The sequence below is a fragment of the Silurus meridionalis genome, chromosome 18 (assembly GCF_014805685.1).
Source record: "Silurus meridionalis isolate SWU-2019-XX chromosome 18, ASM1480568v1, whole genome shotgun sequence".
Lineage (NCBI taxonomy): Eukaryota > Metazoa > Chordata > Actinopteri > Siluriformes > Siluridae > Silurus > Silurus meridionalis.
In genome coordinates, this window is record NC_060901.1 from 27,019,474 (window position 1) to 27,032,628 (window position 13,155).

Genomic DNA, 13,155 nt, shown 5'->3' on the forward strand with positions numbered 1-13,155 from the left:
CTCGCCTCTGGGCTCCTCTCCGGGCGGAGCCATACCTCCGAACACCTCCGATGTCGACGTCATGCCTCCGAGCGCCTCCGATGTCGACGTCACGCCTCACGGTCCCCCCGAAGGCGACGGCTCACCTCACGGTCTCCCCGAGGGCGACGGCTCGCTTCACGGTCACCCAGAAGGTGACGGCTTGCCTCACTGTTCCTCTGGAGGTGAGGCCACGTCACAGGGTTTCTCTCCCGGTGAAGCCACGTCGCAGAGCTTCTCTCTGTCCCAGAGCATCCCTTAGAGCTTCACTCCGCTCCACAGAGTCTCCGAGAGCTCCTCCGAGCTTCTCCGATGGTGACGTCTCGCCCCAGAGCTCCTCCTTCGACGACGTCTCGCTCCCGAGCTTCCTGGGAGGCGACGTCTCACCCCAGAGCTCCTCCTTCGATAGCGTCTCACTCCCGAGCTTCCTGGAAGGCAACGTCTCGCCCCAGAGCTCCTCCTTTGACAACGTCTCGCTCCCAGGCTTCCTGAAAGGCGACGTCTCACCCCAGAGCTCCTCCTTCGACGACGTCTCGCCTCCGGGCTCGCCGATGGCGGCGTCTCGCCTCCGGGCTCGCCGATGGCGACGTCTCGCCTTCGGGCTCCTTCGATGGCGACGTCCCGCCTCTGGACACCACCGGGTTGTTTTTCTGATTCCGGGCTCCACTGGGTGCGTCACTCGTACTCCGATCTCTGCTACGGACGTAGCTCCGATCCAGACCTCCCATTGGGCGTCTATCTGGCCCTGATCGCCATCGAGGGCCTCACTTAGTCTCAGGTCTCTGCTGTGGAGGTCGCTCAGCCTTGGTCCCTATCCGACGCTGGAGCTGTCTCTCTGCCTCCTGGCTCCGCCGAAGACGTCCCTTCGTCCCTAGTCCCCGCTACAGGCATCTCTCCGTCCCCGGTCGCCGCTGGAACCGTTTCTCCGGCCTTCGTCCTGGCTCCGATCTTCACCAGGGTTTTCGCTCCAGTTCTGGCCTCCGCAATGAGCTACGCGCCATTTTGGACCTCCGCTGGGAGCATGGTTCTGTCCTGTGCCTTCGGGATGGGCATCCTCCAGGTCCTGCGCTTCGCCTGGGTTGTCGCTCTGCCTCGGGTCCTTCCTGGCCTTCTCCAGTTCTGCGGTGGTTCTGACCAGGTCCTGTTCGACCCTGGACGGACACTGGGATCCTCCTTTGAGTGCCCTGGCCCTCCGAGCGTCTGTGGGTTTGGGGCGTCAGGTGCCGCCCCTCAGGGGGGGGGGTAATGTCAGGGAACCACCTGCCATGCCCCCTTTGGTGGCTCTCTATGCCTCCACTCTCCATAGAGCTCCAGGTTTAACCACGCACACCTGGAGCTCATCATCACTCATGCCTCCACTCTCTCTAAAGCTCCAGGTTTAACGAGGCACACCTGAAGCTCATCATCACTCCACCCCGCTCCTACATAAACCCCTCACTCACATTCATTCCCCGTTCGTTATTGTCCACAAATCTTAGATTGGGTCAAATCATGATTAACCTATGGCTTGAGCATTTTTTTTAATTCACTGCATCCAGAATATCACATGTTTTGTCCATGTAAGAATATATGCAAATAAGAATAGCCATTTGTTCCAAACATGCATGACATCATACTTTAATTTAAATGTTTGTCAAATTTGGGGCGTGATCGGTTTCTAGGATATAAAAACTGTAAGTTACTGCTTCAGACCAGCTGTTTTTATTAGATGCAGTAGACACTGTATTCATGAACGTGACAGAGTTGAATCTCTCGGATCCCTGTGCGTATTTCTCCTGTCCAGGGAGATCTGTGTCTCTTGCAGTTTATATCTTACTGTATGTGTGTGGAGCTGCTGTGATTCTTCTAACAGTGTGTGGAAATCTGCTCGTCATCATCTCTGTTCTTCACTTCAAGCAGCTTCACACTCCGACTAACACACTGGTTCTCTCTCTGGCCGTGTCGGATTTTTTTATTGGCGCATTAATGCTACCAGCATTGTTGATGTGGACGATCGAGTCATGTTGGATATTAGGGAGAGTTCTGTGCACCTGTGTGTGGTTAATTGCTGGAGTTCTCATGAGCCTGTCCATCTACACTGTTGCTCTGATCGCAGTGGATCGTTATTTGGCTCTCTCAAACCCATTTGTCTACACGGACAAAATCTCTTGGAGGACCATGTGTGCTGTGGTTTATGCAAACTGGTGTTTGTGTGTGGCATGTAATGTAACATTTTATTATTTTAATGGAAACTTCACAGATTTTTTAATTTGTCCTGGACAGTGCTATTACTTTGTAAAAGATTTTTGGTCTGCACTAGATCTTGCATACTCATTTATATTTCCACTTTCTGTCATAATCATATTATATACTCGGGTTTTTCTGATCGCTAAGAAACACGCCACTGCTATCAGAGAGCTTAATAATCACACACGACCTCAAACACAGAAAATCACCTCCCACTCCATGAAATCTGAGAGAAAAGCAGCCAAAATCCTCGGCATTTTAGTGGCCGTGTTTCTGCTCTGTTTACTTCCGTATTTCCTTTGCAGTATATTAGGATATCTTATTACGCTACCAGTAGGAACATTTCGTAGGGTCATGATCTTGGTTTTTCTTAATTCCACTCTTAATCCATTTATTTACGCTCTGTTTTACCCGTGGTTCAGGAAGTGCAGTAAATTAATTGTAACTCTGCAAATATTCCAGCCGGACTCTGCATTGATAAATATTCTTTCATAAATAGCAGTTTGGTTCACTCCTGATAAATATTGCATCTCTTGTTACATATTATTTAAACTTATGTAAGTAATTTAACCAGCAGTGTAACTTATTGCATTATACCATATATGAGAAATATCTAAGTTGCTCTTATGTATTATGCAGCATAATATCACAAATAAACATGTAAGTGCCAAATTTAAACTAATGATAATTTCATTATACAGTAAATTAGATAGATTATTATATATGTATTTAATCATGTTGATGCTAATTGAGTTTATATTAATACCATGAACCGCTATTTTCATTTTAAGGCTTGCAGTTTATTTCTCTCGAAATATATGTCATGTCTGTTGGAGACATTTTAGAAGATAATAACAAAGCAATAGCAGAACGATATTTATTTTTCAATGCAAATTAACCTTTTTCTTTTAAATGAGCGTTTAGGTGCAAAGACACACTTTAGGTGTGCAAATGAAGAATCCCGAAGGGTTGTACATATTCAGTTGTATCTTAAAGAGATTTAAAGAGCAGATAAAGACGATTTACCAGTTAAAGGGTCGGACACTACAGTAATAATACACTTTGAATGTTTTTAGGTCTTTTTTATTATTTCCTAGTTTTACTGTCATCACTTTTAATCATAGGAATCATGCTTGAAATCAGAATACTTCAGATGCTTTACATATTATTCACAGAGTAAAAGATAATTTAGGGTCTCAGTCTAACTAAGATAAACAGTTATTTAATTAAAGATTTCTGGATAAATTGTTGCTTGGATTTTATAATGACTATTTGCTATTAGTCAGGAGTTTCCAAAGTCTGGCCTAATGTGCCCTGTTTTGTATATTTTAATGTATGACATGTGGCTCATTGGCGGACTGTGTTGACACAATTAACTAAAACACAAAAAACACAAACTAAAGAGTGAGAAAAACTAGTAAATCCATGGTGGTGTTTTACAGAGGTTGAATTACAAACAATATGTCACTGTCCATATACTTATGGAACTCTCTGTATTCAATGCCCCTCACATAGAGGTTTCATAACCACTGTTCACTTCATTTTAAAGGCACCGGCCAATAAACACAGAACCAAAATCATGTCTTGTTTTAAGTTTAATTCACAGTAGCTCATACATGTATAAGCATGATGTTTTGCATTGATTTCTGAAAGAGCTTTGACTTATGATGAGATCTAAATACATAGGGTTTAAAAAAAGGTTCTGGATGTCTATACTTAGGGATGCACTCTCACCATCACCTTTTAGCCTTTTTTTATCGGCCTGTGTGAGAATTACACACATTTTCTTAATTTAAAAAATTAATAGCAAATTAAAAAAAAAGCTTTTATCAACTAAACAATGTCTTCCACTTGCCCTTTTTTGGGCATGCACCAAGTTGTAGGCACTGCAGAGATCCAGCTTAGTGAAAACACTGACAGGATAAAACTGTTGAAGGGTTTTATGGATTAGAGGAAGGGGTTCTTCACAGTAAATTTTTTCAGTCCTTGATAGTCAATACTACCAGGATTTGCAAGTTGTGGAGCTGCATCCAAAAAATAAAGCTTAGGATACGGAGGTGTCATGATAAAACTGAAATACACTTTTCGGCATCTCAAGTCCCTCTCTGCATTTGGGTAAAGCTTTGCTTTAGTGGCGCACATGGCATTAGAGCCAATGGCACCCACACAGACAACCTCAGTTCAAGCCCAGGTCATGTCAGAAAAAAACAGGCCAGCCATGAACCCAGCACAAAAGGTCTTTTCACCACTCTTGACTAACAAGAACAGAGGATGCAGTACCAAGAGGCAGTGCTGGCCCAGTATGTGTGGCTTATCAGCAGGAACTCTGAAGTGCTGACAGCTCTCGCCATCCGCTGCCATTCGATAAATAAGTGATTGAATTCTGTCTGCCCCAGCACCAGCTCAGGCCCTTGTTCCCCCAGCTATTCGTCTTCCACATGAATCCCCATTTGCCATACCTCAGGCAAAGACCTTGAATGGGCCACAGCCATTAAAGAGGCACAGAGCGCCTGCTGACCTCATGAGTGGTTCTCAGTCTTTCAAGTAGCTACTCACCCTTTGGCAGTGTATCCAAATATTCTATCCAATTCTGCACCCAGGTGGCTGGGAGCAAACTGGAATAAGGACGCCCTCAAGGTTTACTTCAATTATGCTTTCCAAATGGCCTCTCAGGAGCCCTCCAGGACAAATTGGCTCCCCGGGACCCTCCAGACACCCTTGAGGCCCTCATTGGCATAGCCACTGGCCTAAACATGTGGGTCCAAGAATGGGAGCATAGACAAAGGTCTTCTGTCAGAGCCAGCCACAGCTGGGGCGGTGATAAGGGTTTCTCAGTCCTTCCTGACACCTGGCTTTGGTTGTACCTCTATGAAGCTTGTGTGGAGTGGCATTTATCACACAATTTAGACTCTGGTGTACTTCAGTGCTATGGGCAACTTCATGATCTTTGCCCTGGTTCTGGCTTCTTCCTATAAATGTCATTGCTTTTAAACTGCAACAGAGAGTCTCCATCTTCTCCATCAATGCAACTTTGAGGAACTTAAATGTGAAGCCATCTTGTCCCCTATTTTGGCCATCCCTGATAGTGTCACATTCTTTCTAGTAGAGGTCAATGCCTCTGATGTAGAAGTAGAAGCAACTTTCTCCCAGAATGGGCCGTACAACAAGCTGCACCCCTGTGCCTCCTATTAACTTTTCAAGTCCTCTCTGACCACAAGTACTGTAGGATTCAATATTAGCTTATTTGTGTTTGAGTAAACATAGCCCATAGGAAAGTCCCATAGGTCATATGACACTCAATAACAACATGTAGGTTGTACGCAGACACAGTAGGAGTCATGAATGGGGAAGTTTATTGATATTGCCGTAAAAGGGGATGGAGAACAGGTCTTCCGTGAAGCTCGCCTCAAGTGCAGGCCAAAAAAGGGAATGATACCTCTTCAGTGAAATCTACCACATTTGTGGAAAGCCTAAGCAGCCTACTAAAACCATCAAAGTAATAAAGTTAAGAATATATTAAAAAAATACTAATGAGCTTATGCAAAGTAATAAAATTGCTAATAAAATAATAATATAGAATAATCTATGAAATAAGGAAAAAGCAACGTACTCGTGCATGATCAAATTGCACGGGCAACCAAGCGAAGTAAAATAATGAAGTGAAACAGTGGTATACTTCCCACTTTTTGTGGTCCAACCCTCTCGAAGAATCTTGAAGATAATGGTAATCAGAATTGACCTTTTAAATGTTGGAATATTTGAATGTTAATGATAGTTAAAAATACTTGGGGGAAGGTTTAACATCTGAAGATTTCCAATAATGGTAATAACTGATGGTAACTGAGGAGGACCTAGGTTTGGGGAGTTATCAATGTTAAGGGTTAAAATGTATAAAAACAGGAGGAAATGCCAGGTGTGGTCAGACCATCGATGTCATGACATGCGGATGCTCTCGGGTTGATTGTGGTTTGCCGCAATAAACTCTACCTTTGCTCTACTCATCCAAGTGTCTTGGCTTCTTTTGAAGAGACTATTTTACATTGATTGTGTAAGTCCCAACTAAAGTCGTAAGCCACTCGGTCTAGGAGGACAAGAAATTTCCGACAGTACCTTAAAAACATCCAGCAGGCCTGATGTCCCTCTTTTTTGATCGCTTCCATTTCCTGCTGTAAAGAGGCTGAACCTGGACCTGGAGATCATCCTGGCCAAATAAGTGCACACTACCATTGTCACTGGTCACTTGGGCATTCAACGCACCCAATACCTGTAATGAGAGAAGAATTGGTGGCTCACTACTAAAAAGCCTTTACAATAGCCAAGCTTCTGTTCAATTATATGGTTTTCTTTTACTTCGTCATTCCAGATGAGATTGTAAGGAACCAGAATCTACAGTTAAAGTTTCATGTTCCACAAGTGAATGGGCAAGTGGAGAGAGTTAACCATGAGATAGGGTGCTTTCTGAATACTTTCTGTGCCACCAACATGGAGGCCTGGGCCCAGTTCTTACTATGGGCCAAATATGCTCAAAATTCCACCCATCACTTGTCATCTCACCCCCTAAAAAGAGTGGCTACTAACCACAATTCCCCTAAAACAAAAGCCCCACATGCTCCCCAGCCAAGAATAAGTGTTTTCACCAAAGTGAGCAGGTTTGGGAACTCAAACACATGAAGCCCAAATATTTATTTATTCTGAAATTTGTTTAGTCATATCCAGAAATAAACAGATCTCATACTATTTCATTGAAAGGTAGCTTCTAACAATGGTATAACATCATATGTATCATGCTGTCACTCAAACTTAAGGGGGTGGGATTCATTTCTAAACAATATAAATGTCAGAGCATCTAGAATATAAAATATTTAAAACTCTGTAGGCAATTGAATGAGTTCTGAGAAGATATTCAGTAAAAATTTTCAATTACAGTTTTAGAGAAATTCTGAAAAACTGACCAGTTTAACCAGTTTAAATATTTTTATAGTCAGTCAAGAAATTAACCATGCATCCAAAGAGTATATAAGTGGTTAAACTGGAAAGTGAAGGACTGGCAACCCATCCTAGGCGAAATCTTCAGCAATTCTTTTTTTCCACTATTTTATATGAGTATTTGATTTTGAGACCTTGATATACTACAAATTTTCTTATTATTCATATGACGTTTTCATACACGTTTTGTGTTGATGCTTGAATGAACCTTTGTTGCAAAAATTTTCATAATACCATTATAATTTAAATACCAGTAACTGTAACAGTAGTCTGTTGCTCCTAAAAGAAATATAGTGAGATTATAGTGAGAGAACAGAATGCTGTATTCATGAATGTGACGGAGTTGAATCTCTCGGATTGCTGTGAGCATTTCTCCTGTCCAGAGAGATCTGTATCTCCTGCAGTTTATATCTTACTGTACGTGTGTTCAGCTGCTGTGGTTCTTCTAACAGTGTGTGGAAATCTGCTCGTCATCATCTCTGTTCTTCACTTCAAGCAGCTTCATACACCGACCAACATGCTTGTGCTCGCTCTGGCCGTGTCGGATTTCCTTGTTGGTGCTTTACTAATGCCGTTTATGTTTATCTGGATGATCGAGTCATGTTGGATGTTTGGAAGAAGATTCTGCACATTTTTTTTGTTGCTTGGTGGTGTTTTCTTGAGTCTATCCATTTATAATATTGCACTGATCGCTGTGGATCGCTATTTGGCGCTCTCAAACCCATTTCTCTACACCAACACAATCTCTAGGAGGACAATGAGCATCGTGATTTATGCAAACTGGTGTATATGGCTGGTGTATGTTCTAGCGTTCTTTTATTTCAATGGAAACTTCAACACTGCTTCATTGTGTCCTAGGGAGTGTGTTTACATTATGAATGAGGTTTGGTCTGTAATTGATCTTGTAATAACATTTATATTTCCACTTTCTGTCATAATCATATTGTACAGTCGGGTTTTTCTGATCGCTAAGAAACACGCCACTGCTATCAGAGAGCTTAATAATCACACACGACCTCAAACACAGAAAATCACCTCCCACTCCATGAAATCTGAGAGAAAAGCAGCCAAAGTCCTCGGTATTTTAGTGTCCGTGTTTCTGGCATGTTTACTTCCATATTTTATTTATAGTTTATTAGGTGGTGTTATTGAACTACAGTTAGAAACATTTCAGAAAGTCTTGATAGTTCTTTATCTGAATTCCACCATTAATCCATTTATTTACGCTCTGTTTTATCCGTGGTTTAGGAGGTGCATTAAATTAATTATAACTCTGCAGATATTCCAGACAGATTCTGCATTAATCAATGTTCTTACATGATGGTTTTTTTTTTATTCCTCTAATGATGCTTAAATGTCTCGTATTTTAGAAATTAAAATACCTCACATTCCAACAATCAAAATATCATAGTGTGTACATTATATAATATTAATATTTATTGTATACCCACTCCTTAAAGATAGCTTTTAATGGTCTTAACAACAAATTGTGAGTCAAAAATAAACAAGAGTCAAAAAAATAATGTAGTTCTGTTTCCTACTCTATAAATTCTAGTTCTATTATTGAGTTCATCATGGGCCTCTTAAAGGGATAAATATATACACTATATGTCCTGACAATTCCAGCCAGTCTGGACACCCGCAGTTGTACAGGAGGTCTTTGGATGTCATTTTATCTTTCACTTGAACTTGGAGACCCAGACCTGTTCCAGAATTACAGTGAACCTGGACACAAAGCCAGCTCCATGAAGATCTGCTTTTCATGGGTTGGAGTAGAAATCTTCAGTGGCTTGCTATAGAACTCTGAACTCAACCCGTCTGAACACCTTTGGGTTAAAGGTGAACGCTGACTGCACCCCAGGTCTCCTCACCTTATCTATATCAGTACCCATTTAGGGGCTGAATGAGCACAGTTAATTACTTTTATGTGTTTGTATGTTAGTTTGTGTCTTACATCACTTGATATAAACTTAGCATTTCTTAATAAATTAGGTTACACACGGACCACTGTGGCCTGATTTGTACCCCATTGTACAGTTGGGGAAACAGTTAAATATTAATAATATTATAATATAAAATATGAATTTGTATTTGATCTCCTACCAACCAAGAATTCCAATTCCCACACACCCAAATTCCTGTACCTTTAAGAAATAACTCCTAATATCAACTCATTACTGTATGTGTACAAACGAATCAGGGACAAGATTGTAGACCCGCACAAGTCTGGAATGCGCTTTAGCAAGAAGCTTGGTGAGAAAGAGACCACTGTTGGTGTAACAATTCGAAAATGGTACAAGCTAAGTCAATTGCCGTCAATATGGAGCTTCATGCAAAATTTCACAGCATGGGGTATGGACGAGTCTTAGAATGGTAAGCATCAGCCCAGAATTACACAAGAGCAGCTTGTTAATGATCTCAAGGGAGCTGGACCACAGTCACCAAGAAAACCATTGGTAACACACTGAGGTCCTTCTGTTAAAAAATGCACGTGAACAGGACTGTCTGAACCCCTGAATTATTTAAAGAATGCTTGGGAGAATGTGATGTGATCTGATGAGACTGAAATTGAGCTTAACTTGAGTTTGAAGGCAGATAAATGCTGAATATGACCTGAAGAACTGTCAAACATGGAGGAGGAAACCTTCTGCTTTAGGGCTGTTTCTCTGCTAATGGTACAGGAAGACTTCACCATATAAACTGGGCCATGCACCATAGGATCTTGGATGATATCCTTTGACAACTCTTTGGTCCCTCCTATGGTGGTGCTGAGGTTTGAATGGAAGAGGTTGATTCTGTGACTGGTGTCTTTTATACACATAATGAGTTGATTTTAGGAGAACTTTCTTAAAGATACAGGACTAAATTGGGTGTGTGGAAGTCAGAACTTTTGCTAATTTGGTACAGAGTCAAATAGTTATTTTACTCAATCAATTACAAATTAATTTATAACCTTTCTTTTATATTTTTTATGGATTTTTTGAAATATATATATATATATATATATATATTCTGTCTTTCTCTGTTAAAATAAACCTCCCATAAAAATACCAGACTGTTCATTTCTTTGTAAGGTGGTAAATTTACAAAACCAGCAGGGAATTAATGAATTATTCCCCCCATTGTATCATCTACACTGACATTCTGTATGTTGTAATATAATTTAATTAAGGTCCTGCAGTCCCTGAGATCTGACTGTGTTTTGAAATATGAGAATTTTGTTCTTTCTTTAGTTAAATATCAGGGTCCATTTCTTGCATTACTGCTGCAACAGGTCCAGGTTCTGCTGCAACCTCTGAGTTCTGCTTATACGTGAGTCATGAGTTCAAATCCCAACAACACAAGCTGACACTGTTGGGCCCTGAGCAAGACCCTTAGATCTGAAGTGTTCAGCTGGAATGAGATCATTCTGCTGCTGAGGACAAGTGTGTCTTCCAAAACAATACATCTTTGTCCTCATGCAGCATATGGAATGATCTCCTTTTTTTAGTAGATTTTTATAGTTGAATTTTGTCTGTTTTTGCACAGTGCCTGACTTTTCTACTAATTATACTGACTCTGATGCAGCACTGATTCATCTTTAATCCTGCTAATGCAGTCTTTCACTCTGGATCTTCATCTCCCTTTACAATATTACATTATACCTGTGTTTCTGTAAAACGCTGTAGATGTGTGGATTTGCAAAAATGATACGTGACTTTCCTTCAAAACACGGATCATCTGAAAGATAAAATATTAATATCATTTACTATTGATTAGCATTTAGCTTTTTTGTTTTGTTTTAAAAAATATATTATAAGAAAGAACGTTTTAAGACACCAATTGAGTTTTTTTTTTAATTTCATTCTTATTTCTAGTGTCTGTAACAAGTCAAATTACTTTCTCTATATAGAATAACAAAACAAATATTGTGAATATATTAATAGTAATACATTCATATATATATTATCTGCAATCTGTTACAGATGTTTTAGGGATATTCAGTGATTATTTAAGGATTGTTATTATACAATAACTATACAATAAAATTTTGTCACATAATTTAAAGGTATACAGCTTTTTTTTTAATCAAAGAACATTGATTAATGTAGAATCTGTTTTCAATATTTGCAGAGTTATAATTAATTTAATGCACCTCCTAAACCACGGATAAAACAGAGCGTAAATAAATGGATTAATGGTGGAATTAAGGCATACAACAATTATAAAATTAGAAACAGTTTCTGTCTGTATTACAATAACACCACCTAATAAACTATAAATAAAAAACGGAAGTAAACACGCCAGAAACACGGACACTAAAATGCCGAGGACTTTGGCTGCTTTTCTCTCAGATTTCATGGAGTGGGAGGTGATTTTCTGTGTTTGAGGTCGTGTGTGATTATTAAGCTCTCTGATAGCAGTGGCGTGTTTCTTAGCGATCAGAAAAACCCGACTGTACAATATGATTATGACAGAAAGTGGAAATATAAATGCTATAACAAGATCAATTACAGTCCAAACATCATTCAGAATGAGAAAACACTCTCCAGGACACATTAGAAAATTCATGAAGCTTATATTGAAATAATACAATGTTATGGTGTATGCCAGACACACACACCAGTTAGAAGAAACCACAGTGCACATCATCCTTGTAGAGATTGTGTTTGTGTAGAAAAATGGGTTTGAAAGAGCGACATAGCGATCCACAGAGATCAGAGTGATATTATAAATAGATGAGGCCAAAATAAAACTACTAATTAACCAAAAACAAATGCAGAGACTTCTCCCTAAAATCCAGCATGATTTGATTGTCCAGATTAACATTGGAGGCATCAGTAAAGCACCAACAAAGAAATCCGACACGGCCAGTGAGAACACGAGGATGTTAGCCGGAGTGTGAAGCTGCTTGAAGTGAAGAACAGAGATGATGACGAGCAGATTTCCACACACTGTTAGAAGAACCACAGCAGCTGAACACACGTACAGTAAGATATAAACTGCAGGAGATACAGATCTCTCTGGACAGGAGAAATGCTCACAGCGATCCGAGAGATTCAATTCCGTCACGTTCATGAACACAGCATTTGAATAAAAGTCTACAGAAGCCCGAAATATTAAAATCTTCATCCAATGTTTGATCGCTCGACTACCACCTCTGATTTATTTATAGTTTATAATTAGACCTCGCCTCCATGTTTGATTGACAGTTTTACACAAATGATGTCATATGATAAAGATGTCATTTAAGATAAGATAAGATATATCTTTATTCGTCCCACAGTGGGGAAATTTCTGTTACAGCAGCAAGAAAAAAATAAAAGATAAATGCAAATATATAAAAGAATAGACAAATGGGTCATTTAATACTTTAAATCACTGTTACAGGATACTATATTTAAATGAAAACAAATATTCATCAAATTGATATAACCAAAGTTGCTATATTCTTAGAAACAGTCTCAAGTCAAGTCAAGTCAAGTCAAGTGGCTTTTATTGTCATTTTTACCATACACAGTGGTACACAGTACACAGTAAAAACGAAACAACGTTCCTCCGAAACCCTGGTGCTACACTAAACAACAAAACAACATAAAGTGCATCGAGTGCAGCCTGGTGCAAACAGTGCAAACAAAAGAACAGTACAGACAGACAGAGTGCAGACAGACAACACAAGACAAGACAAAAGACAAAAACCAAGTATAGCGCCGACTAGTAAACCTACTGTATACTTAAATATACAGTACTGTGTGAGGAGAAATGTAAAAACTATACCCAGGAGAAAGTACAAACAGAACAGAGCAATGTAGTGCAAAAAAACAGCAGCAAGGAGGTGCAAAGACAGCATGTAAACATTCTACTGAATATAAGGTGCGAGTATAAATAATAATAAATATATAAATGGTGGTGGAGTGGATCGAGATGAGTGATAATTGTGTTTAG

The 13,155-nt window shown here is 40.1% G+C and overlaps 3 protein-coding genes across 3 annotated transcripts; 2 read left to right on the plus strand and 1 right to left on the minus strand.

The window, feature by feature from the left end:
• The first annotated feature begins 1,746 nt into the window (after positions 1 to 1,746).
• Positions 1,747 to 2,739, plus strand: LOC124401711 (trace amine-associated receptor 13c-like). Its single transcript, XM_046874138.1, has one exon. The coding sequence runs from the start codon at positions 1,747 to 1,749 to the stop codon at positions 2,737 to 2,739; it is 993 nt and encodes a 330-aa protein (XP_046730094.1).
• Positions 2,740 to 7,558: 4,819 nt separating this feature from the next.
• On the plus strand, positions 7,559 to 8,551 carry LOC124401603 (trace amine-associated receptor 6-like). The gene has a single exon (XM_046874014.1). It carries the CDS (start codon positions 7,559 to 7,561, stop codon positions 8,549 to 8,551), a length of 993 nt encoding a protein of 330 aa, XP_046729970.1.
• A 2,747-nt stretch (positions 8,552 to 11,298) lies between these two features.
• Positions 11,299 to 12,288, minus strand: LOC124400773 (trace amine-associated receptor 6-like). Its single transcript, XM_046872527.1, has one exon. The coding sequence runs from the start codon at positions 12,286 to 12,288 to the stop codon at positions 11,299 to 11,301; it is 990 nt and encodes a 329-aa protein (XP_046728483.1).
• Between the last annotated feature and the right edge of the window lie 867 nt (positions 12,289 to 13,155).